Raw genomic sequence first — 26188 nt, 5'->3', positions numbered from 1 at the left:
GGAAATACAAAGCTAAGATCCTTGTCTCATTGAGAACACATGATGCTGCCTTATCTTGAGTCAGACCCAGGGCTGATGTGCCCACTGAGGCCGGGCCGGCAGCCACCTCAAGCACTAAGGCACCAAGGGGGTGCCGTAGGGGGCACTGGGGGCAGGGGTGCGCGCCATGGAGCTCGATTGCCCCGTGCTGCTGCGCCTGGCCAGGAGCTCTGTGCTGCCACCACCGCCGCTGGCATACAGCTGCGGGCCAGGCGCAGCAGGCTGCCGGGATGGCATGCAGAGCAACTGAACCGGAGGAAGGATGCATGCGCACCGTCCCGGCTGCCTGCCATGCCTGGCTTGCAGCTGCTGTGCCCGGCCAGGAGTGCGTGCTGGTGGCAGCAGCGTGGGGCAGCTGAGCGGGCAGCTTCCCAGCCCTCCCACTCAATTGGTCTGTGCTGCTGCCACCACCGCTGCCACCAGCACACAGCTGTGGGCCAGGCGCAGTGGGCGGCCAGGGTGGTGTGGGGCAACTGAATGGGAGGGCTGGGAGGCCACCCATGTGCAGCCCTGCCCCACGTGATGATGTCACACGCAGTGATGTCATCACGCAGTCTGGGTGCGCACCAACACCCCTGAAGCTGCCTCAGGCACCAGAAATGCTGGCGCTGGCCCTGGTCAGACCTTCAATCTCTGAAGGTCAGTATTTTCCACTTTGGCTGGCAGCTGCTCTCTAGAGTCTCCAGCAGAGGTTTTTCATATCCTCTTTTAACTGGGGATGTGGGGGATTGAACCTGGCACACTCTGCGGGCAAGGCAGATGCTCTACCGCTGAGCCACGGCTCCTTCAACAAGCACAGGCAGCTAATATTTCATATGGAACAACCAGGCCCATTGAAACTGAGACCAGGCCCAAGAGGCCAGCTGTTCTTTCAACTCTGTGGCTTCCTGCCTGATGTACAAGGGAGCGTTCACCTCGGTGAGGGTGGACAGTTGGCAGCAGAGGGCATTTCCTTATGATTAGTGCCCATCTTGGCTTGTGACGCCGAAGGGCCTGGGCATCACCAGGGTTTGGGGCTTGACTTCTTCTGCTGGGGGCTATGGAAATCCTCCCGAAGGCCATCAGAGAGGTGGTTGTTTGTTTGCCTTGAACTTTGCGGCAATTGCCAGGATCTATTTGAGGGAGAGAGGCGGGGCCAGCCAGCAATGTTTATGAGGATTAGGTGCTGGAGCGTGGAAGGAGTGTAGAAGAAATGGAGACAGCAGCAGGGACGACCCGGGGGAATGAGATTCCCTTCAGGGCCTGCTTCTTATGGGAAAGGGTGAGCCTTAACAGAAACGGTTCATCCGGACTCTGTGCAAATGGGAGGATAGAAACAGTATGGTATAATGGTTACAGTGTCAGACTAGGACCTAGGAGTCCCAGGTTCAAATCCCAACCCTGCCATGGAAGCTCATTGCATCTCCTTGGGCCAGTCATTCTCTCTCAGCCTCACCTACCTCACAGGGTTGTTGTTTTGCAGAGAAAACGAAAGAGGGGAGAATAATATTTTAAGCTATTCAGGTTAGAAGCAGATCATAACATCTAAAAGATGAAAGCCTGGGGGACAAGAAATGCCTTGGCCTGGTGTCTAAAAGTTGGTAAGGTAGGTGCCAAGTTAGGGTTGCCAGCCTCAAGGTGGGGCCTGGAGCTCCCCTGGAGCTCCTCTGGAAGCTTCGGAGAGTTGTCAACCTATGCAAAGCAAACCTCAAGGAGGAAGGCATTCTATAGGCAAGGTGCCACCACTGGAAATGCCCTGTCTCTGGTCACCACCCTCTGCAGGCAGGGGCACAGAGAGCAGAGCTTGAGAAGAAGATCCTAACTGGCAGGCTGGACAGTATGGGAGGGGGCAGTCCTTCAAGCACCCTGGCCCCATTCAATTTAGGGCTTCTCCTCGAGGTTGTCCTGGCAGTCCAGTCCGGGCAATTTACATGGTTATATTTGATTCTGCATGTTAAAAACAGTGGACAAGAGAATCAAGAAAATGCAATGTTCCCCAAATATTTCATAAACAGCCCCAAATAACCCAAGTGTCCTTTAGCCACCTTAGCTAGCGAGTAGAAAGGGAACTAAAGTAGGAACCACAAAGTCCCCCATGAAAATCTCATCGCTGCCACAAACTCACTTAAACAGCCTTACACAAGTAACTGTTCTCTTAGCCCCATTCTGGTAGTAATAACAATGCCGGCCTGCCTTACAGGGCTGTTGGAAGGAGGGCCGAGTGATGCAATGAAGTGCTTTGCATGTTCCAAAGGTATTAAGTGAATGCTAATGTTGGCCATGTGTCATAACTACTAATTTCTGCTCCTGGGGCAGTCTCCTGGGTCTTAATCCCTCCCCCAGCTTGTCATTGGGCTGAGTTATGGGAAGATGTAAGAGTCTAATGCTGAAATTCCAAGTTCTCGCTGCTTAGGAGTTGTTCTGCAAAAGATCCTATCAGGTCTCTGATTTTTTTACCATTCCACTCAACAGTACGAAATGGCTGAATCCACTTTATTGCGTTAGGCTGCAGGACACAGAACCAATCAGATGCTGCAGTGGTGCCTTGCTGTCTGGCCTACTGCCCTCGCTAAGCCTCTGCGCCTACCTGTTAGCTGACTTTCCACCCACTGTTAAGAAAGACCCTTACTCATTCACTACATTCTATAATTTAGTTGTTACTTCATTCCCTATCAGTGTATCACATCATCTTTGATGCCTACTTTTCAGTCCAGTGCAGACTGTCCTGGACAGGCGCCCTTATCGTATCCTCCCGCAGTTACATGTTGCTTTGGCGGCGGCACCTCCATCATCTGCCACAAGATGGCAGCACTTGCTAAGAGCTGACCAATTCTGCTCCTGGGAAATGAAGGGGCATCTCAAGTCCTTGAGGAATCGTGGGAGAATCTGGTATGAAGGGGTGGGTGGATTCCCTTTGCCTGCTTCTAGGAGGAAATGCAGAAAATACCTTGCTTTGGTCTGAAACTGAGAAGGCCTGGAGTCGCCGCTGGAATTCTTTCTCCTCCCCTAGCTGCAATGCCTTTGCGTGGCTCTTGAAACCAAGGGAAGCTTGCAGGAGTTCTTCTAATGGCTCGGAAGGATCCCAGCTCGGTTGGCACTGCCCGAAGGCATTCCTCTTGCCATGTTCCCACAGAAGATAAACCAGAGCTTATCCCAGGATTGAGGGAACAGAAACATTTGCCACTCTTAATTTCTGAAATGAGGCATCTTGGTGAAAGAGTCCTGGAGATTATACTCTGGAAAATTCTGTTAGAAATCTTTTGGCCTCATCCACAGAACTATAGTACTGGAGTAATGGTTAGGAGGCAGTAGGACTCTAATCTGGCGGTGCAGAGTGGTAAACTGCGGTACTGCAGCCCAAGCTCTGCTCACAACCTGAGTTCGATCCTGGCGGAAGCCTGGTTCAGGTAGCTGGCTCAAGGTTGACTCAGCCTTCCATCCTTCTGAGGTCGGTAAAATGAATACCCAGTTTCCTGGGGGCAGAGTGTAGATGACTGGGGAAGGCAATGACAAACCACCCCGTAACAAAAAGTCTGCCAAGAAAACGTCGTGATGCGACGTCCCCCCATGGGTCAGTAATGACTCAGTGCTTGCACAGGGGAATAATAACAAACTTTGTAAACCACTCTGAGTGGGTGTTAAGTTGTCCTGAAGGGTGGTATATAAATCAAATGTTGTTGTTGTTATTATTACAGAGATGAGCTGAATCACTGTGCTGAGATATCTTCACTATAAACTTCTGGTCACTGAGGCACATTTTTTTTTAAATTAAAACTCAGCCATGCTACCCACTTATATCCGGGAAAAAAGTGTATGGATGACCCTCTGAGGAACCCCCTCCTGTGTGTCTCTCTGGGAGTTACTGTTCTGAATGAGCCCCCCTGACTAGGAGCCCTGATCAGTGACTCAGACAGGAAACAGACAACCTGGGTGAGGTGTTCTGGTTTATTTATTTAGCTATTCCCCTGCCAATGAGGACACAAAGTGGTTTATAACCACATTGTTATCCCATTCATTTTATCCTCACAACACCCCTGTGGCTGAATGAGAGTTACTGGCCTAATGACACACATCAAGCTGCTATGACAGAGTGGGGATTTGAACTCTGTACACAAGACATCTTACACGAGTAGGATCAAGTGAAAGATCTTACACTTGTTCTCCCATTGTGGATACACATGCACCGTTAGGGAGACAGAGTACACTTGAATATAAGACCACACTGAAAGTAAGCCACTTGAGTGTCCCAGTGTAAGATGTCTTGTGTAGAGAGACTCTTAGTTCCTAGTCCAAGATGGAACAAACTCACCTATCCACAACATGGCCTTATTAGAAAATAGCAAAGCTAGCACAGGTAGTCCTGCAGAGCAGCAGCAGGCAGCCTCCTTCCTGGATCAGCTCGGTGCTGTCTTTAATTATAGAATTAATTTACGTCTTATGGCATATGCTCTGGGAAACCTCTGTAGTGTGTACTTGTCCCTGTACGTCTGACCTCCAGGGACTCTTGTACTCTGCCTCAAGTTCACCTGGTTTTTTTCCCGTCCCATAATAATCCCCCTGCGTCAGCTGGTAGGCACAATTCTTGCAGATTTGCATGCAGCCACATGCTCATTCTGTTTACAAACCATATGAAGGGGAGCCAGACTAGAGAAGAAGGAAATGTACGTGGAATGAAAAGACGTCGGTGTTGATGTGACAAGCTAAATATGCAAGTGCTCACAAGAAGAGAGGTGGGGCCAGAGGAGAGGAGCATTGATGTGATGTCACTGCCATGATAAACACTCTTTGGAGTTTGAAGGTTTGGCCGAAAGGAACATTTGTTGCTTTATGCCCCCTTGATACTTTTAACTGGTGATGGCAGGAGCTGAACCTGAGACCTTCTGCACACAAAACAAATGCTCTCCCACTGAGCCATAGCTCCTCCTCTAATGCAACCTGTCTGCAATAGATTTTTTTAATTGATTGGCAGTATTTATAGTTCGCCTTTCTCAATGGGACTCAAGGTGAATTATACAGAGTAAGTCAATATAATCAACAGGCCAGAACACCCAATAACACAATGTAATAGGACTGCAGAAATTTGGAAGCAAGTAGAAATCGGAGAACAGAACTGAAACAAAGCATAAGTATTAATATGACATGTTATTCTATGCAAAAATTATATAGCAGGTTCCTACTTACAGCAATAATCAGTACAAACTGTGCATAGTAATATAGTCCGCCGTCCCTAACCCTTAACCAAAACATCTTTCTGAACCAGCACTGCCCTATTACCTGTATAAAAAGCCCTTTTGAATAATTCAGTTTTGCATAGTTTGTGGAAAGCTGGAGAACGGGAGCCTTCCTGGTCTTATCAGGCAGACCGTTCCATAAGATGGGGGCCACCACAGAGAAAGCATGCACACAGGAAACTGCTGATTCTGTCCATTTGTGGGGTGGCACCTGAAAAGGCCCTGCTCAGATGAAAGAAGCTGTCGTGATGGATCATAAGGAGAGAGGTGGTTCTACAGATATGATGGATCAAGTCCAGGAAGGGCTTTGCATGTGATAGCCAAAACCTTGAACTGAGCCCAGTAATTGATGGGCAGGCAATGGAATGACTGTAGAACGGGAGTAATTTGCACGCTCGGTCTGGCTTCCGATAGTAGCTGAGCTGCAGTGTTCTGCACCAACGGGAGTCTCCAAATTGACTTTAATGGGAGACTTACATAGAGCGCATTACTTTAGCCTCATCTCAGTGCTACTCTGGCAGGGATCAAGGTGGCCAGACTGGCATATTGCCATCTTCAGGCCAGATGCGGGCTCCAAACGGTGCGTCTTCCGGCTGATGAGTGCCCAGCATGTGCATATATATGGAAACCAAATTTTGCCCATATTTAAAATCCAACAAAATCTGACTTTTTTTTTTTAAAGAATCAATCTCAAACCTCTTCAGGTTTCACTTTTGTTTTGAGGTTTTGTCTTGTTGGAGAATGCTTTTCTCAAACATAAATGTTAACCCTCGATGAATTTCTAGGGCGATCAAGTTGCTTTCGAAGACAGTTATGCTTGTTTTTTTTGTTCTAGTAATTCATTCTTTCTCCAGATATTCCCTGGAGGCTTGCAAACCTGAGAGGGGGGGAAGGGACTGGAATGATCTCTAGAGAACGGAGCTCAATGCTCGTGGGGGAAACGGTGGTTCCAGAGGGTGGGCTGTATAGAATTCCATGCCTCTAAGATTTCTCCCTACCCCAGACTCCACCTGGCATTTCCCAGAGGTGGCAGCCCTAACAGGGTTAAGCAATGGAAACAGACTCTGGGACTGAACCAAGACTGGGGACAAGGGGGTATTATTTCGCTTTTTGAAAATGTTGTGTGAAAATATAGAGAGAGCCCATGCGGTGCGGTGGCTAGAGTTTTTGATTAGGAACAGGGAGGCCCTGGTTTGAATCCCCGCTCTGCCCCGGAAGCTCACTGGGTTTCCTTGCCTTGTTGTGAGGATAAAATTGGAGGAGAGGAGAGAGGCAGCATCCTCAGGACCGCACCCTTTAAGGCGCCTGGTGCTCTCTTATCCTTTGTGCTAAGGGAAACCCGCAGGCCTCCTCCCTCCATGTGTTGTACTATGCCTAGGAAAAGATGTGCTCGGGGACCCAGGCGACACAAAGTTCCAGGCGCGACAAGCCCTGGAGGTGCCCTCCAGCTTACTGGCAGTCCCACTGGGGCAGGCTGCTAGGGTTGCCAACTCGAGGTTGTAAAATTCCTGGAGATCTGGTTGATGAAACCTGGAGAGGGCCGGGTTTGGGAGGGAGTTTAGTTGGGTAAAATAGGTTCGCCATCTTCCAGATGGGACCTGGTGATGTCCCAGAATTCCAACTGGCTATAAAGATCACTTCCCCAGGAGAAAATGTTGCTTTGGAGAGTGCGCTCTGTGGCATTATAACCTGCTGAGTTCCCTCCCTTCCCCAAACCCTCCCCTGTCTCCACCCCCCAAACCTTCAGGAATCCCCCGACCTAGAGCTGGCAACCGTAGGGTATAATGACGTAGAGTCCACCCTTCAAAGCAGCCCTGTTGTCCAGTGGAACGGATCTTGGTGGCCCGGAGGACATCTGCAATTCCGGGAGATCGCCAGGCCCCACCTGGAGGTTGGCAACCGGGGCTTCTCGCCTGGCCAGCGCCCCTCTCTTCCGTTCCCCCTTGCTACGCGCCTTCTTGGCCACTGCGGCTGCTGTTGCGCGGCGGCAGAATGGTACGCTCCGGCCGCTCGCCTCTCCCCGGGAGGGAAGTGGTAGATCCCGGCGGTCCTCGTTCTCCAGCTGTCGGGCTTGAACGTGGCTTTGTCTCCGGCGCCCGTCTGGGCTGCGCACTTCGCGGGAGGAAGCGGAGGGGCGATGCGCAGAGGCAGAGGGCTGGGCAGAGGCGTTTGCGGCGCGCCCTGAGCAGCTTGTCCGTTGCCTGGGTGAGATCTGGTGGGATCTCCCGCCACCCCGCCCGTGAGCCTGTAGATTTCCCTGCAGGATCCTCTCTTTGGATGCTGCAATGAGGCAGCGTCTGGGGGACTTTAAGGCGCTGGGCGAGGGGAGAGGGACTCCCGAGGGGCTCCCGGCGAAAAGCCACCTCCAAATGGTGAGTATTGAGCGGGAAAGCGGAGGCTTGTTAATCTAGGGAGATTTTCCTTCGGTGTAGGGGAGCCGTGGTTGGCCATGGGATCTGGACCCGCTGGAGGGCAGATGCGTGCCAGAGCTTGCTTGGAGATGGTGGCATCTTTTCCCAAGGGGAGGCGCTGAAAAACACGGAGACCTGTGTATAAACAGGGCTTGCGCTCCCAAAGAATTGTTTTGTTCTGGGTTTCAGGTGGGTAACCCTGTTGGTCTGCAGTAGAAGAGCAAGATTCGGGGCCCCTAGCACCTTAAAGACCAACCAGATTTCCAGGTTGTGAGCTTTCAAGAGTCACAGCTCCCTTCTTCAGATAGAAGTGGACGTATGTAGGATTTTATCCAGCCAGAAAGGTTGGATGGCCGGTGTTCAGTGAAGTGTCCCGTTGAGACTGCAGAGGGAATTCGTCTTCCCTCCCTGCCTGTGTCTGGGCTTGACTGGCATCTTACGAGGTGGGAGGGAGGGATGTTTGGCATGTGCCCATCCTGATTGGCAGTGGCAGCCTGGGAGATTTTCAAACCCAAGGAGGAAGGAACAAAAGTGCACAGAAAAAAAGATGGCAGGATGGTGGATTAACAGAGACCAGAGGTGCATAATGGTGTGAAGCCTCCTTCCCGTAGTGACATCATCTCCGGACAGGTGTGAGCGTTGTTCTGCCAGGCCACAAGGGAAAAAAAGGGTAAGCCAACCTGCGGAGGCAAGGTTAGATTCTGTGCAGGGCCTACGTCTCCTCCACGGCCCTGGCAGCAAATATTCTGAACTAGCAGCAAGTTGGCTTTCCAAGAACGCGGCGATTGATTCAAAGCGATAAGTTCCGTCTGAGTTCCAGCTAAGCCTCTAAGCAGCCTTGGCCGCTGCCCAGTTCTGCTCCTTCTCTCTCCGGATTCTGTTGTGGAGAGGTCTTCCCCCAGGCAACGGTGGGGTTTATCGCATGGGCCATCGCCCGGATTCCAGAGGCGGTGGCTTCAGCTGCTGAGACCCGGAGGGCACCCAGCAGCCTGGCTTTGGGGATGCCATCTGAACAAGGCACCTGGGGGTGTCCGAATGGTGGCCGAGGCGCATGCGGTTGCAACTTCTTAGTTTACAGAATCTGACAAGTTGCAGTAGACCAAAAGAGAGGCCTAGCACCGTTTTAGGTCTTGGGGAAAAGGGTGAAGCTCGCGGGGAGGACAAGATTCAGAGGAAGGTTCAAAGGCTTGCTCTTGGATCAACTAAAATTGGAAAAACAACCAGGTGTACTTTAAGACATTCGTGTTGTTGCACCTCACAATAACGCTAGTGATGTTACACACGCAAAACAAAATGGATTGGTGCGCGATAGGGACATAATTGGCTTACAGTATGTGGAACCAGAGAGACAGCCAGAGATAAAGTTGCTCCTGTGGAATCTTGGAACAAGGGAAATGCCCCCCACCTTTCTAAATGGTACCTGCTTCCCCCTGCCTTGCAAGCTTCATTTCTTGAAGATGTTCTCAGTGATGTGGAAAGGGAACTTTGCACGTTCTCAGAGACCTGGCATTTCTGGGTGTAGATTCTGGGGCCCTGAACTGGGGACCTCTGCTAATTCTAACTGAACAGTGCATGTGAGAAAATGTAGAGGCAGTTTTTGTTATCTTGGCTAACCAGTTGTAGCACATGGAACAGTGGGTTCTGTGGAAGCGGTCTGCCGTCTGGTTAAATGCTCTCTTGCGGAAATTTCGCCATGGGGCTCTTTGTGCTGCGGGGTCTGATTTACCGTATTTGGGACAGAGTTAAGAATCTTCATGCAGGTCAGAACAGCGAATGAGCTGAGCGTCTCCTTCTTCCTTCCCCAGAAGAGAGTAAATTGCTTGCTTATGCTAGCATTTGAACTTGGCGTCCTCTCCCCAAATAATTACCCGGTGCTTGGCTATGTGAAGTTCAAGGCACACAGCTCTGCCTTTGTATGGATGGCTGCAAGTGGATTAGAATCAGGATGTAAAGAAGTTTTTTTTTTTTAAAGGCATTCCCTCTATACATTTTTATCCCACCTTTCCTTCTAGGAGCTGCTGGCATCATGCAAGGTTTTCCACCCCTCTTTTATCCTTACAGCAACCCTGTGAGGTAGGTTAGGTTGAGAGCGAGTGACTGATCAAGGTCACCCAGCAAGCTTCCCTGGCAGAGCAGGGGACTGGAATCCACACCTCCCAAGTCCTTGTCTAACAGTCTAACCACTACACCACACTGTTCTCCTTCCCTCTGTCGGCCCCACACTCTTGACTGGTTCCACCCAGGCAACTCAGAAGGTGTGATTTTATTGGTTTAGTACATTTTTATCCCCCCTTCTTCCAAGTAGTTCCAGGTGGCTTGCAGGGTTCTCTCGTCCTCCGTTGTATCTTTACAACAATCCTGTGAAGTAGGTTAGGCTTAGAGGGCATGACTGGCTCAAGGTCAGCCAGCAGCTTCCAGGGCAGAGTGGGGATTCGAACCCAGATCTCTCAGATCCGAGTCTGACACCTGATCCACTACACCTCAACAGAGCAAGTCTGCATGGAGCTGATACCCATGCTGCTAGAGGGCCTGGTGAATGGGAGAGCGAAGGAACCATTCCTTTCCAGGTAGGCCCATTCTGCAGGGCTGGGAGGAAGGTAGCTGCACCCCTTCAGCCCTGACACTCTCGGCAGAGATCTGAAGGCACACTGTGTGGTTAGAGTGCTGGACTAGGATTTGGAAGACCCGGGTTTGAATCCCTGCTCTACCATGGAAGCTTGCTGTGTGTCCTTGGGCCAACCACTCTCTCTCTCAGCCTAACCTCCCTCACAGGGTTGTTGTGAGGGTAAAATGGAGAACACTGTAAACTGCTTTGGGTCCCCACCAGAGAGAAAGGTGGGACATAAAACAGACAGACAGACAGACAGACAGACAGACAGACCTCTTCTAGCTCCTCTTTGCTGAGTTCTGAGTATCCCGGGATTCACACACATTCTCTAGGCGCCCCCATCCCTCTAGTGCAGTGGGATCCGCTTTCCCCACATGGCTTCTTTGACATACATGGCTAGAAATGAATGTCACAGGTGTGCCTTGTGCAGATGAATTTGCCAAACAGCCGCCGGCTAACTCCCCCCCCCAAAAGTCTGCTTGGGGCAAAGCTGTCTTTGCTAGGTTAGAATGTCCCGGCCAGCATCCCCATATCGTTCCGGCATTAGTAAATGTGCTGCCGAAGTGAGTGTGCTAGCATCTCCAAGGAAGGAAGTTGCCTGGTTACAGGGAAGCACTCTTGGAGACACTGGCCAGCTATTGCCAATTGGTTTAGATGGGGCTGCCCCATTGATTGGCGTTAGGAAGAGCCTTTCTCCTTTTTTAAGAGAACAAGAGGAAGGGTATTACATGCCCCTTGTACATCCCAGCCCTTGGTGGCCGACGGGGTTAGGAGTATGTCTGAGTCCACAGCGCTGCTCCCGGCTGTGTTGGCTCATCTTTTTGACCTTGGCCGGTCAACATCAGGTCCCTCCACTCGGCCCTTTTTGGCTCTGCCTGCCGGTGACTGCAGGGAGGAGCGGTGACGCAGCTGTGGGGGACAGGCGGGCCGCTGAGTTGTGCTGCCGAGCCATTCATTCAAAGCTTGCGGCCAGCACTGCTGTCTGGCGGCTTGGCTGTTGGCTGCCTTCGAGGGTGTCCTCCCCCAGCCTACTGGAAACGATTGAAATGGAAGCCTGGAAGGGCCGAGTTTTGTGCTATTGGCAGGCGCTCTGGAGATTTGCTACCAGTTGCAGAGCAAACGGGCAGCTGGTTCCTCAATGTCCCTTCTCCAAATTTATTGCGGCTGGCTGGCATCCAGCTGAAAGCTGGGCTGTGACAACTCAGTCCAGTGGTCCCCCCCACCACTCCCGAGTTTTATTATCAGCCACTTTCAACATTATTTTTAAACAGGGCAAACTCTAGAATATTGAGTCAGTCTGTTAGATTAATTAGTGGAAAAACCTTTTAGCTCGATTTTATAAGGCACACTGGATTCATTGGATGAAAGATGTCAAAAACTGCGTTGTTTTTTCTGAGCATTACTGCAAAACCCATAGATGGCACATACAGTCTTAAGAGGCATTCCTCCTTCTGTGTGGCCCAAAAAGGAACAAATGCATCTTCTAACACGGTGCCTGCTGTGATGGGCCATCTAGGCATTGTGGAAATCCCAACAAAACATGTCTCCTCCTCCTTCGGAATTATCGTTTTGATCTATGTGCAAATATATAATTAAATTCCACATGAATGGGCTAAGTTTTTAGGAAGGAGGCACAGGAAAACCTCTTTAGGGTGATGTTGCAAACTTTGCTTTCCTGCTGTGAGTGGGTGTTGTGTTGCTAGCTGCTACTGAACATGTCACAACAATATCTGGTCGCTACCTGGGAGCATGGCACAACTGCAGGCTTGGAGGGAGATTTGTGGATTGTGAGTTGGAGGGACATGTGTGGATTATGGGACCCAAAGGACAATTTGATGTGGATTTCATTAGTGGTGGGAAGTGGTTGTGTGAATTGGCCATCAAGGGCATTGTTTTGGATATTTGGTGGCGTGGGGCAGGGGATTCCACGATGGGACTTTCTCGGGCTCAGAATTCTGCTTTTGAATATCTTCAAAATGCATTTGCAAAAGAACAACATGCTGTCCAGCGTTTCTTAATATTTTAAGAGTTTCTCCTCCTCTTACCTTTTACACCTCATAATAACTATCACAGGGTGGTCTTGGCAGTCAGACATTATTGTGGACTTTTGGTATCTAAGCGAGTATCCTCCAGTCTTCAGTAAACTGAGGCAGAGTCGTACGATTTAAGACGGAAGGCATACTTCACTCTTGCAGCTGGGCCCCTTTAGAACGGGTAAGAGAAAGGGCATTTTCCTATCAGAGGGGCATTCCTCATATTTCTGTGGGAATCAGTGTTCTGGGGGTGCAGCTAATGCATCTGCATTGGGTGTGATTGAATGACCCCCTTCCTATCCCTAGAGGAAGTTAAAAGAAACAAGACAAGGCTGGAGCATCAACTCATGAAGAGACATGCCGGGCAGCCTCTTCTGCACGTGCGCTTGCGGAAGGCTTTATTTAATGTTTTCATGAATGGCTGTCTCTCTCAGCTGGTTGAGTCTCAGTTAAAGGTGGCTGTGAATGTGGTTAGTGTATGAGTCCGCTGGCAATAGAAAGGCATCTGTGGAGTAATCACTCGTGGTCTGAAACTTGGGAGGAGGAGGAAGCAGCCGAAACAGTGTTGTTTCTGCCCTTGTTGCATTGGACGCCTCTTGGATGAACCCACCCACACTTTGTTATTGTTCGGCGACCCCAAGCAGACAGGAGAGCATTTCCTCAGCCACATAGAACATAAGAACATGAGAGAAGCCATGCTGGATCAGGCCAATGGCCCATCCAGTCCAACACTGTGTCACACAGTGGCCAAAAAACCAGGTGTCCTCAGGAGGTCTGCCAGTGGGGAAGGGACACTAGAAGCCCTCCCACTGATTACCTCCCCCCCAAACACCAAGAATACAGAGCATCACTGCCCTAGACAGAGTTCCATCTATACCTTGTGGCTAATAGCCACTGATGGACCTCTGCTCCATATGTTTATCCAATCCCCTCTTGAAGCTGTTTATGATTGAAGCTGCCACCACCTCCTGTGGCAGGGAATTCCATGTGTTAATAACCCTTTGGGTGAAGTACTTCCTTTTATCCGCTCTAACCCGACTGTTCAGCAATTTCATCGAGTGCCCACGAGTTCTTGTATTGTGAGAAAGGGAGGTCAGCTGAGCCCCGAGGCAAGAGGTCACCCTGTATAATGTGGCTGCGTCCCAGCTTGTCAGATCCAGGTGCGAGGCCTATGCAGCTGGGTACTCTCTGAGTCACTCGGACAACTCCTGAACTTTCAACATACGCAAATACGGGGGTGTGAGGCAGGAAGGAGCGCTGGGCCTTTCGCATAGGGAGAGGAAATGTGTGCTCCTTTTCTTGAGGACTTGCCAACCTCCAGGTGTGGCCTGGAGATCTCCCAGAATTACAACTGATCTACAGTCTCTGCCCTGGATGGCTTAGACTAGCCTGATCTTAGAAGCTAAACAAGGTCAGCCTTGGATGGGAGGCCACCAAAGAAGTCTAGGGTTGCTACATACATAGAGGCAGGCAATGGAGAGCCCCCTTTGAATGTGTCTTGCCTTGAAAACCCTGTGTCAGCTGTGATGGTCAGGAGCGAGGTTCAGGTTCTGCTCCAGCTTGGTCCATTCAGTGGCTGTGTGTGTGTCTTGTTTGGCTGTCTCCTCCAATGCACCTTGCAAAAGCTTGGTGCTGCACATCCTCTGCGGTTTCCTCTTGTAAGAGGTGCAGCTCCATGCATTGGCTTGATGCGACTGCATGTTGGTATGTGCCATGTTCATGCGCAAACTGTTCTGAACATGCAAGCTCTCCTCCCACTCTAATGGAATGCCTTGGTGCGTTATTCCCGCACTTCCTTGCCAACTGAAATCAAGAACGACTCTGCTGAATTTCCTTCCTTCTCCAAGATGGCAACAGGCCAAGAGAGCAACCGTGTGGCTCAGGCCAGTAAAATGTCTATAAGCAGAGGCTGTATTTCCTGCTGTCAGATGGGAGGTGAAGGAAGGGCGTGAGTTCTATGTGAGATCAATTTGTTTTCTATTGCTACTCAATAGATGGAGCTCTGGCATAAGAAAATCTCCCGGGCTTGAGACCTTCACCCAAACAGGAGATGCTCTAGACTGGACTGCATCGCTTCAGACTGCAGTTGAAGGATCGCCTTTTGGAGCACTCCCTGCAGCTAGAAAACCATCACAGCAAGCTAAGAGAGAAGACAGACCTGTTGGGCTTGTTTTCTATTGGCAGGGAGCTTTTTTTTTAAAGTGAAGTAACATTCATAGCTGGAATGAAGCTCCTGTATCCTGAAAGGGGTGAAGTTCCAGGTTAGCATTTGACAGCCTCTTTCTCATGCATGTGTGAAGGAGGGCTGTCTGGCCTACCCCTGCCAGGACCTCAGCAATGGGCAGAGGGGCTTGAATAATCTGCCCACTAAGGAGTTCCTTCTCCTGGTCCTAGAATAGGGCTGCCAGCCTCCAGGTGGTGGCTGGAGATCTCCCAGAATTACAACTGATCTCCAGGCGACAGAGATCAGTTCCCCTGGAGAAAATGGCTGCTGTGGAGGGTGGACTCTATGGCATTATACCATTCTGAGGCCCTTCCCCTCCCCAAACCCCACCCTCTCCAGGCTCCACCTCCAAAATCTCCAGGAATTTCCCAACCTGGACCTGGCAACCCTACCCTAGAAATATCTCCTCCCAGTTCCAGGCCTGGAAATCAGCCATATTACCTTTGATCTCCAGGGCAATCACTCTTTGTAGTCCCACCCCTGCAGGGCACTGAAGATTAGATGTTGAGTAGTCCCTGATTCCTAGCACACAACTCCTGATATCGCCAGAGCAGCTAGAAGGGGTAAGAGATTGGCTCCAGCTGGCTTCTCTTAAGATGGCACTTTGAACTTGAAGTAACTTCCTTAATGGCGATTCGCATTCGGGAACTGCCAACCTGCTTTGGGCCAGATACTGCACATACCGTTGGCCTAGTGGCTTAGGGTTGCCACCTGGCTCAAACTGTTCTGGCCTGACCAGAACCGCAGCCGGTTGTCAAATGGAGAGGATGGCATGCCATCAAGGAATGCCATTCACATGCCAGTGCACGTGCTAAGGTGTCATTTGCATGGAGGTGGCGGATGCTTTTTTAAGGCAGTGCACAGGTGTGCTAGCCGTGCTGCCGTGTGCAGCTCTGGCCCTTTGTAGGACTCTGGAGATGACTGGTACCATTGTGCAGGGTATGTGGGGGGAAGTGAGCGCTGGCCATTGGCCCCTGTACCTGTATGCAAACTCTCAGTCATCTAAAAACATCAGTCAATCATCCACAGAGAATCTGACACTCTGGGGGACAGACTGAGGGTTAGGCACTGTTGGAGTAACAAAGATGCATTTGTTTCCACAAAGGAAAGAAACTCTGCACATGGTCTGGGCATTCAGCCCTTGGTGCCAGAATATTTGCAAGCAAGCATTTATGTTCTGTAATTTTATGCTCTGGGTTATGCTGTTTTAATGCTCTGGGGTTTGATGTGCTTTGCGATTTTTATTGGCTGGGTTTTTGATGGTTTGTTAATTTTAATGCTTTTCTGTTTCCATGATTTTATCTCCTTGTTGTGAACTGCCTTGAGCTGGTGTCTGGAGAGGCAGCATGTTCACTTTCTAAAGGAAATGTAACCAGATTGTAATGCTTTCAGCTGAACCTGTTTTGGCCCCATAAAAATCCCAAGATAAGCATACCTCCAAAGCTTCTCAGATGAAAACAGAGATACATTTGTCCAACTCAGTTCCCATCCCAAAGATTGCTGCCTGATCTTTCCCCTCCCTGTTTATGCTCTGACGAAGGTTGTCTGTTGTAGGTTGCATTTGTTGACACTGCAAAAGCCCGCCCATCCCTGGTTGAGAAGTCAGGAGAGTGTTTGTTTGCGATTTTGGCTAAAGGTGTAATAGGAAGGCAAAATGCCTGACGAGATTCTCACACTGCTGAAAATGTGCTTCAGGATCTGACAAAGTGAGCTGTGACTCACAAAAGCTTCTGCCGTAACGAATGCATTAGTCTTTGAGGTGCTGCAAGCGCCTTTGGCATTCTGGCACAATGCCTTCATGTTCATGCGTGTGCCTTTATATGCATGTGCAATAGAGCCTAGATGGTCGACTCCCCACTCAGATTCAGGGGGGGGGGGAGAATTAATCCCTGAAGAGCAACAGCTCCAGAAACTCACACTAATGAAAGTTTTTTTTTAAAGGGGGGGGCAAAATCAGGTTTGTTTATTTATTTATTTGTACCCTGCCTTTCTTCCCAATGGGGATTGGCAAGGTTACAACAGTATTCTCCCCATCCCCATTTTATCATCACAACAACAATCCTGTGAGGTGGGTTCATCTGAGAGAGTGATACCCCATTCCCAATAACCTTCCATGGCAGAGGAGGGATTCAAACCTGGGACTCCCAGTTCCTAGTCCAACACTCCTGATCTGTAGACCATATTGGGTTATCAGATTGGGGAACTAAAAATAGAGGCTATCCCTGTTAAATAGGGACAGTCAAGGCCAGTTGCTAAGGTGACCAGATGAAATTGATGTGGGGATCTTGTCCCTCGAAGAGGAAACTCATTTGTTTGTTTTCTTCCCCCTGCATGTCAAGTTACTCGTGCCAAAATTCCCTTCTTATTCCTGTTGAAAAGATAACTTTGATAATGTCTTCCAAGTGCCTTGAACTCCTGAGGTAAGCTCAATCAGCGTTACTATGTGTGAAAACAGCACGAAGCCTTGAATCAAAACAGTTTGAATCTCACGTCTCACCTCAGAGATTTCCCTTGAGTCATCAGACTGTAGCATGATGAGAAAACATGTGCAGACGGTGCGGGGGGGGGGGGCGGGCGGACAGACTGCCATAGACCAAGTGCCAGCTAGTCAGCCCAGGAAACAGCCTGAGGCAGCAGATATCCAGGGCTTCCAAACCTTTTGAGGGAATATCCCTCCTCCTTCTATAAGGTTGCCAACTATAGGTAGGGAAATTTGGGAGGTGGAACTTGGAGAGGGTATAATGCCATAGAGTCCATCCTCCAAAGCAGCCATTTTCTCCAGGGGAACTGATCTTTGTAGTAATAGATCAGTTCAAATTCTGGGAGTTCTCTAGGTGTTACTGGGAGGTTGGCAAGGCAACTGTACCCCACTACTACTCTAGGGAAACTTGGCGAGAGTGCTGAGGCGGCTGTTCCTCCTCCTTTTTTACCTCACTTTACTCCCACACACGCACGCACACACTGTCCAAGTAAATGAAGGAAAACTCTACTCAGGGGTCTTTGGCTTCGTTAATCCTGAGGGCACTTTGGGAATTTTAACAAAGGATAGTGGGCACAAGGCAACCACAAAATGGCTGCTCTGTGTGTGTGTGTGTGTGTAGCTAACCCTAAATCTCCCCCTGCGTGTTTTAAAAACAATGTTTCAATTAAATAAAATGTTCAAAGTGGGGGGAAATGGAAGATTTCTGTTTTAGAATGGGCTAAGAAAACTTTTGGAGAATAGTGTAATTGCCTGAGCTTTATTACTATTTATCCAATTGAAATAACTGAATGGGTTTTTTGGGTGGGGGTGTGTGATGTTAATTACTATCAGGGACTCTGATAAATCAGATAATCCACTCTACCATAAAGCCCATAAACCATTTATAACAGATTTTATTTGGTGGCTGTCTGGAGATATTCAGGCAGAGCGGCATTATACTCTGGTAGTATAATGCCAGGGGAACTGATCTCTATAGCCTGGAGAGCAATTACAATTCTGGGAGATCTCCAGCCACCACCTGGAAGTTGGCAACCCTTTGTGGGATGAGTTTCCACCAATGAGACTGGGGAAGGAGTAAATCCTTTTTCTCCTCCTTTATCTTTTGAAGCTTTTCTCCTATTTAGTTCTACTTTCACTTCTCATAAAGAGTGTCACTCTTCTATAGGATTGCCAGCTCCAAGTTGGGAAATTCCTGGAGATCTGGGGGGGGGGTGAAACCTGGAGAAAGTGGGGTTTGGAGAGGAAAGGACCTTGGCATGGCATAATTCCATAAAGTCCACCCCCAAAAGTAACCATTTTCTCCAGGTGAACTGATCTCTGTGGTCTGGAGACTGGCTGTAATTCCAGGAGATCTCCAGCCAATACCTGGAGGCTGGCAACCCTACTCTTCTACCTTTCTATCATGAAGACAAACAGCCAAGCTGTGACCTTCGGCTCCCACACTAACTGCCCAGATTTGGGAAGGGGGGAGGCAGTTGGAGCTTATCTCTCTCTCTTTTCTGCCTCCCACCATTCCAATCTCTTCTCCCTCACCATCTTCCCATCACCTTCCACAAACATCAGGTGTGGGGCGGGATGAGGGTGAAAGACAGGTTCCAGAGAGCCAGAAAAAGGGAAAGGAAGGAATGTGGCAGGTGGCAAAGAAAAGAACTAGGAAGAAGATATAAGGAAGGAGGGTAGAAGGGCCAGGAAGTATGGTAACAAGTAGGAGACAGGAAACACATTGGTAGGCACCATGACGCCCCAGGCACCACATTGGGGATCATTGATATTCATCGTTGCCTTTATTATATAGTCAACAGACCTTTCAGTAATACAGTCATGAAAATAAATTATATGGCTCGTGCATATTTGGAGGTTGACAGAGTACTTTCAGCATCAAAGAAAATCAAGTCTCAATGGCTACATTAAAAAAAATAGTTCAGTAATACATGTGTGTTATGTGCTGTCAAGTTGCTTCCAATTTATGGCGACCGTATGAATGAAAGACCTCCAGAACATCCTATCCTTAACAGCCTTGCTCAGATCTTGCAAACTGAAGGACATGGTTTCCTTGAATGAGTCAAGCCATCTCATCTTGGGTCTTCCTCTTTGCCTACCACCTTCAACTTTTCCTAGTATTATTGACTTTTCCAGAGAGTCTTGTCCTGTCATGATGTGACCAAAGTACGATAGCCTCGTTTTTGTCTTTTAGCTTCTAGGGAGATTTCAGGCTTGATATGTACACCTGAAAAAGGAAGACTAGCTCTTCTGCTAAACAGCCTGGTACCACAACCAAATCCTTGGTTTAATCTGTTCTCTTATATGGAAAAGGGTCAAGGGAATCTAATTTAAAAAACATTTTTTTGAAGTGGGAATATAATTCTCCTTTCCCCTGGTTGCATGAAAATAAGACTGTGAATGTGTGTGAATAAAGGAATTAAATTTTGCTCTTGGTTGGCTCAAAGCAGAGGAGATCTCCTGAATGACCTGTGTGTGTGTGGCTCCATCACTATGTGCGCGCGCATGAGAGAGAGAGAGAGCATTTCCGGAAACCTGATGCGCCTGGTGCTGGTTACTTCTGCTGAAGTTGAGGTATGTCTCTGCCCGAGCCTGCTGCTTAGTTTCCAGCAGGGAGAGTCTCTGGCAGAAAGTGGGGGCGGGCGAGAGGAAGGCGAAGGCCAAGGCAAGTACCTGCAGGCAGGCAGCTCCAGCCGCTCAGCCGTGCTCTGAGCCAGCCGTAAATTGTAGCTTGTCTGAGCCCAGACTGGCAGGAGCGGGTTTGCAAACCCTTACTCACTGCAAACCCCAAAGATGCCCCACCTGCTTAGTCAACCTTTTGTCACACCAGAGATTCCACTCCAGAGCCCTCCGACGGCGATGAGTCAGCCAAGCTTTGCTCCAGCTTGGCCGGTGGCTCCGGAGCTTGGGAGAGACTACGGTTTCTGCCACTGTCCAGATGAATTGGCTTGGTGGAAACGGGGGGCCGAGAAGGCTGCTGTGGCCGGAGAAGGGGTAAGTGTGGGGCCCTGGGGAGTTGTGGCTTCTGTTCTCCTCTGGACTGGCCTTTTTCTTAAAGGAGTTCCCCTGTTCTCACAGCCCTTGCGCAAGTGGCATTAGCTTTCACGACGTCCACACCGCAGTTAAAAATTCAGCAGTGCTCTCGGCAGCAGCTGTGGCTCTCTGTTGCCCTCTTCCCTCTGCCTGGGTGCTTTTCTGCATCTCTCTTGGGAGTTTGGCTGGCTTGCAATTGGAACTGAGCCAAAGTTGCTGGCTTTTCCCATCCTGGGTCCAGGGAAAAAGCCACCTGCTGATTTCCCCCTTCATCTGCCCAGAGCTTCTTATCCCAGCTGCTTGAACTTGATGCTATGCTGCCTTCAGTTGCTGGCAACCATGCTTGTTCCCCTCTCCACCCCCTTTCTGGCTCATCCCTATAGGATCTGGTGCCTTACACAGACTGCAAATATTTACATGTTCACTTCCTGCACAGGAACACGCTGTGGCAGGACGAGGGCTTTGGGATCTCCTCGTCCCTCGTGAACTGCCACTGGGGGGGCTGTCCTGGAGCTTGCCTTGCTGGCCAGCCACAGGACGCCCTGGGAACACAAGAGCGTGGGAGGGTGTTCCAGCAGCTGCTGCCCTTTCGGCAGCAGCCCCCAGCTCTCACATCTGGCCGGCAGACAGGCTTTCATCTGCTCGATGGGAACCATGTGGCCGCAGAAGCGCAGATGCTGGCCTGTCTGCTCGGAGTTTCTTGGGGAGATATGGAGAGGGAGGTTCGGCAGGTCTCTGCTTGTCTGGAACATGGTGCAAACCCTTTACGACGGCTGCAAGAACTCCAGCACTTTGGGGGAAGAAAGGCAATTATGTAATCAGGGCAGGGGAACAAGAGAGAAAAAGCTACATATGAAGGAAGCACGTTTGCTTCTTCGCATGGTTCTGTTTGCTTCCTGGGGAAGGGTAAAAACTTATGCCAGGCTCTGATGCCTTCTCTCTCCCCCTGACTATTAAAAATGCTCTTTGGACTTTCTGTAGGGTGAGGCCTTGGCTCCGTAGCAAGCATCTCCTTTGCATGTAGAATGTCTCAGGTTCAGTCGCCAGCATCAGTTGACATAAAAGACCACCTAAGACTTTGGAGGGCTGCTGCTGCTGCTAGTCAGAACGATAGTGTGTTGACTCTGGTAGGCCAAGGGCCTTCCTCCGTTTAAGGCTCATATGCGGCCTGCAAGAGGTCACCAAGGAATTTTCCATGCCCTTTCAAGCCCCCCTTTTCAGAGTTCAGGATATGATTAAGAGAGGGCAGCTGGCGTTCTCGCTGCGGCAGTTGTAGCCCGCATCAGATCTACTTTGCTTTAAATTTCAGCCATCCTTCTTGGCATACTGATCTTTGTGCAGTTTCCTGCACGTACTTTCTTTATGTGAACTATGGATATCCCACCCTTCAAATAAACCTCAGGGTAGCTAATGCTGATTTAAAAAACAAAAAGAGGCAAAATAATTTTTAAAAACATTCATAATACAAACAGGAAAAGTCTCAATTTCACCCAAACCAACAACTTACAATTCATAGTTCAGTAAGCCAAATGCTGTTTTTAAAAAAGAGTCCCGTCCAACCAACTATCAGCTGGAAGCTTTCTGAAATAATCAGGGGTGTGCAGGCTTTTCAGAAGCTATGGAGGGAGGTAATCTGGCCAATGGATGCCGGGTGGCTGGTCCATGAATAATCAGTAGCTGAAAATGTCTGATTTGAGCCAAAGTTGCTCAGCCTACCCATTTTGGTGTAGTGGTTAATGGCAGGACTCTAGTCTGGAGAACCGAGTTTGATTCCCCACTCCTCTGCTTGAAGCCGGCTGGGTGACTGTGGATCAGTCACAGCTCTCTCAGAGCTCTCTCAGCCCCACCCACCTCACAGGATGATTGTCGTGAGGATAATAATAACACTCTTTGTAAACTGCTCTGGGTGGGCATTAAGTTGTCCTGAGGGGCATTATATAAATCCAATGTTATTGTTGTTATTGTTGTTGTTAGGCAGCTAAATAAATTGGTTGGTGAGTGGATCAAAGAGAACATGTAGATGTATATCAGTGGAGGAGGTCCTTTGGATATGTGGCCCCCATGTTATGGAAGGTTTCAAAGGTTATAACCAGCAATTTGAATTGTCCCCAGAAACAGATTGGTAACCTGCACCGCTGTTTAGCATCTGTGTAATATGATCCTGTCAACTTGACTCAGTATACAAACGGGTGGCTTCATTTTGCACTGGATCCTCTGAATAATTGTCTTCAAAGGCAGCCCTGTGCAGAGTATGTTACAGTAGTCCAGCCTAAAAGCAGGGTGGATTTGATTTAAATTGTGATTTACATTACTAGTCAGGATGGACTCGATTTATTCATGGCTTACCTACTGAACTTCTCATGATGTTTCATTAGGGCCACCAGGAAGGGTTGTCAACCCCCAGTTGCAGCTTGGAGAGCTCTCAGAATTACAAATGACAGGAATCAGTTACCTTGGGGGAAATGGCAGGAGGATAGACTGTATGGCATTAAGCCAGTGGATGTCCCCCTTCCCTAAACCCTGCCCTCCCCAGGCTCCACCCCCAAATCTCCTGGAAGCTCCCAACCTGAAGTTGACAACCAGGCCATGCATTTCTTTATTTCACTGGTTAAATACGGTATGCATGTCTTACCTACAGATACAGGAACTCCATTGCAATGTTCCCAAACAGGTCTCTTTTATGGCCTCCTTCCATTGTAGCCTAGGTTTTTACTTGTAGTGAGTAAACATGATGGTGGATCTAAAATCAGTGCAAGCTACTCTGAGAAAGACCTCTAGGTTTCTGAAATAATGTTACTCAGGCAGTTTCACTTTTGTTTCTACTGCCTGTCCCACCGTTCTCACACTGAACTTCAGACCTTAAGGTGGTTGTTGGAGATCTCCCAGAATAATAACTGATCTCCAGCCAACAGAGATCAGTTCTCCTGGAGAAAAATGTCTGCCTTGGAAGGTGGACTTTATGTTATTATACCCAGCCGAGGTGCCTTCCTTCCTCCCATCCTCTTCACCTCAAAAATCTTCAGGGATTTCTTTACCTGCAGCCAACAACCCTAATCTCTTCTGCCTTCAAGATTCTTTTATTCATTGAACGTCTTGAAAGTTTGCACTTTTAGAAAGAAGCAAGGGACGGACTCTGTGCACAGATCAGCAGAGGGGCTATATGGCTGAGGGTTTTCATTCATTCATTCATTCATTCATTCATTCATTCATTCATTCATTCATTCATTCATTCATTCATTCATTCATTCATTCATTTATTTTAATTATGTTATTTATAGTCCACCTTTCCCCCCCCCCCAAGACTCAAGATGGATTACATAGTGTGAATTAGGACAGTCAGTTTCAAAGACATTTCAATAAACAATGTAATAGAGTATATAAATGAAAATTTACAAAGATTTAAGCCAGCAGAAATGCAATACAGAGTTGAGGAAATGCTGAAACAGAGTATAAGCAATTATAAGATCGACCTATCCAAGGCTTTTTTTCAGCTGGAATGTGGTGGAGCGGAGTTCCGGCACCTCTTGAAAATGGTCACATGGCCGGTGGCCCTGCCCCCTGATCTCCAGACAGAGGGGAGTTTAGATTGTTCTCCACGCCGCTTCGGTGGAGGGCAGTCTCAGGGCATGGGGCCACCAGCCATGTGACCATTTTTGCCGAGGGCGATTTAAACTTTTTAAAACTTCCCCCTTGTTCCAGCTGACCCAAAGTGACGTCATTGGCCCTGGAAGCATGCGTGCACTTTGCGCGCACACATGTGATACCAGGGGCACCACCTCCCACCAAGAGTTGCCCCCTGTGCTGGCAACTCACTGAGTTCCACAACCTCTCCCCCCCCCCCCAAAAAAGCCCTGGACACATCAAACAAACAAAGGACTACCCGATAGTACATAGTAGCACATAGCAGTAAAGTCTATAGTCATTGTCTCTTTAATGATACATCTTTCTGAGACCATTTCATTACAGTGCAGTTTCTTACCTGTATATTTCTTATTTATTTAAAAACATTTTCAGTGTTAACAAGCATGTTATCTCAGGGAATACAAATCCACGGTCTGAGAACTGTAAAACTAAGCATCTCTGGTGGTATCTTCTAGACAGCCCAGAGACTCATGGGTCCTTGTTCTATGAAAAGTTGGAACTTGTTTACAAAACCTTTTCTTAAATGTTACGACTCTTGAATTAGAATTTATTATTGTTATTCCATGATGTGGTATCTTCGAGCTATAACATAGCTTAATTAAAACTGTATTTCAGATAGATTTCCCCTTAAAAAGCATTTTTTTTAAAAAAAAATCTGATTTAAATAAAAAATCCGATTCTTCTTTTTTTAAATCACTAATTTTATCCACCCTGGCTAGGGTAGATACATCAGTGTGGCTTGATTGGACCAGTGTGGCCGGCTTGATGGAGTCTAGGAGGGAGAATTTCTTAAACATATGAAGCTGGAAAATGGAATTTTTTGCCACAGTCTGAATTTGTTTTTCAAAGAGCACTGGGGATCCAGAAGTAAGTGCCCTGAGGCTTTTTACATGCTCAGGCAGGGATAACATCAGATCACCTAAAAGAAGAAAGTGACTTCCTTCTAGAGCAAGAGCCCTACTAACTAGCATGTTGTTGGTGTATTGTGTTTCATCCTGTATCCATGTGACCTCCAGCTTCCTCCTCGTGACTCCCTAAAATCAGGGCTTTTTTCCAGCTGGAACGTGGTGGTACGGAGTTCCGGCACCTCTTGAAAATGGTCACATGGCCAGTGGCCCCGCCCCCTGATCTCCAGACAGAGGGGAGTTGAGATTGCCCTCCGTGTCAGTCCGGCGTGGAGGGCAATCTAAACTCCCCTCTGCCTAGAGATCAGGGGGCAGGGCCACCGGCCATGTGACCATTTTTGCCGAGGGTGATTTAAACTTTAAAAAACTCCCCCCTTGTTCCAGCTGACCCAAAGTGATGTCATTGTCCTGAGTTCCACCACTGAGTTCCACCACCTCCCAGAAAAAAAGCCCTGCCTAAAATAATACAGAATGGCATGAACCAACTGAAACTTTGATTTGCATTTGCATAAAATGAGCTCCGATAAAGCATGGGCAGGGATAGGTATGGAATCGTGGAACGGGTGACGCTGTGCATGGGCAGAAAGGAGAGACACTCTGCAAGGTGTTTGCTCAGTCCAATTGCGCGCGCGCGCACACACACACAGACACACACACAGACACACACACACAGAGCTGCCATTTTGATGGATTTGTTGTATACTTGGTCTTCCCCTAGTTTTCTGAGATTGATGATAAAACCTTTTGGTCTCCACATACTACAGTTGAAACAAAAATGTGCCCCTAGATTCTCAAAGTTGTCCTGGGCATGTTCTGATGGCAAAGTTGTTCTCTCATGCACAGCTGTTTGCTAATAAAGATCCTCTGATGTTATCCAAAGAGTATTCAACATTTGGCAGCTGGCATTCAGTAGGAGTTGGTCATAATCAGAGATGTAGCAGGGAATATTTGATGGGATTGCAACAGATGAAAATGTTAATCGTGTGTTTTAAATCCTGACCTTCCAAGGAGCTCAGGATGGTATATAGGGTTGCCAACTCCAGGTTGGGAAATTCCTGGATATTTGGGGGCAGAGTTTGGAGAGGGCAGGGTTTGAGGAGTGGAGGGAGGGCTTTTGGGGGTATAATGCCAGAGAGAACTCTCTCCAAAGCTGCCATTTCCTTCAGGAAAACTGATATCTAGAGAGAGATCAGTTGTAGGCCCTACTTGGTGGTTAGTATACATGCTCTCATCCCATCTATTTCTATCATTGCAACAACCCTGTGAGGTGAGCTAGGTTGAGTGAGAGAGAGTGGGTCAAGGTGACCTAGAGAGAGAGGATTTGAAGCCACACACCCCACTACGAGTCCAATGCTCTAACCCCTCTACGACATGGTCTCAGTTTTATTTATTCAAAAAGGAGTGGAATTTCAAACTGAAATGCCAGATTTCAGTTCTAGACTTGGAACTTCATAGTAAAATTTCACCATCAGCGTTTGAATTTTGAAATTCCATTCGATTTCTTATGTCCCCCAAACTCCCAGGCCATTGGTGAGAGGTAATATATAAATATCTAAATAACATGGGAGAGGCAGGGAAAAGCGGCAGTGTGTTTACATCTA

General features: G+C 48.6%; 1 protein-coding gene across 2 annotated transcripts in view; it reads left to right on the top strand.

Moving 5' to 3' along the window:
- The window catches only part of PLEKHG5 (pleckstrin homology and RhoGEF domain containing G5), a 77835-nt gene that overhangs the window by 8461 nt on the left and 43186 nt on the right, over window positions 1–26188 (top strand). The window contains exon 1 of one of the 2 annotated variants that reach the window (XM_055001548.1): window positions 7387–7621. The exons of the other annotated variant lie outside the window; for it this stretch is intronic. Within the exon in view, the coding sequence (XP_054857523.1) occupies window positions 7535–7621 (87 nt within the window). The 5' untranslated portion in view covers window positions 7387–7534. Of the gene's footprint in view, window positions 1–7386; window positions 7622–26188 lie in introns of those variants that run through there. 2 annotated transcript variants of the gene reach the window in all.

The sequence above is a fragment of the Eublepharis macularius genome, chromosome 17 (genome assembly GCF_028583425.1).
Source record: "Eublepharis macularius isolate TG4126 chromosome 17, MPM_Emac_v1.0, whole genome shotgun sequence".
Lineage (NCBI taxonomy): Eukaryota > Metazoa > Chordata > Lepidosauria > Squamata > Eublepharidae > Eublepharis > Eublepharis macularius.
The sequence above is the reverse complement of the archived record's forward strand: the minus strand, read 5'-3'. Positions and strand labels throughout refer to the sequence as shown.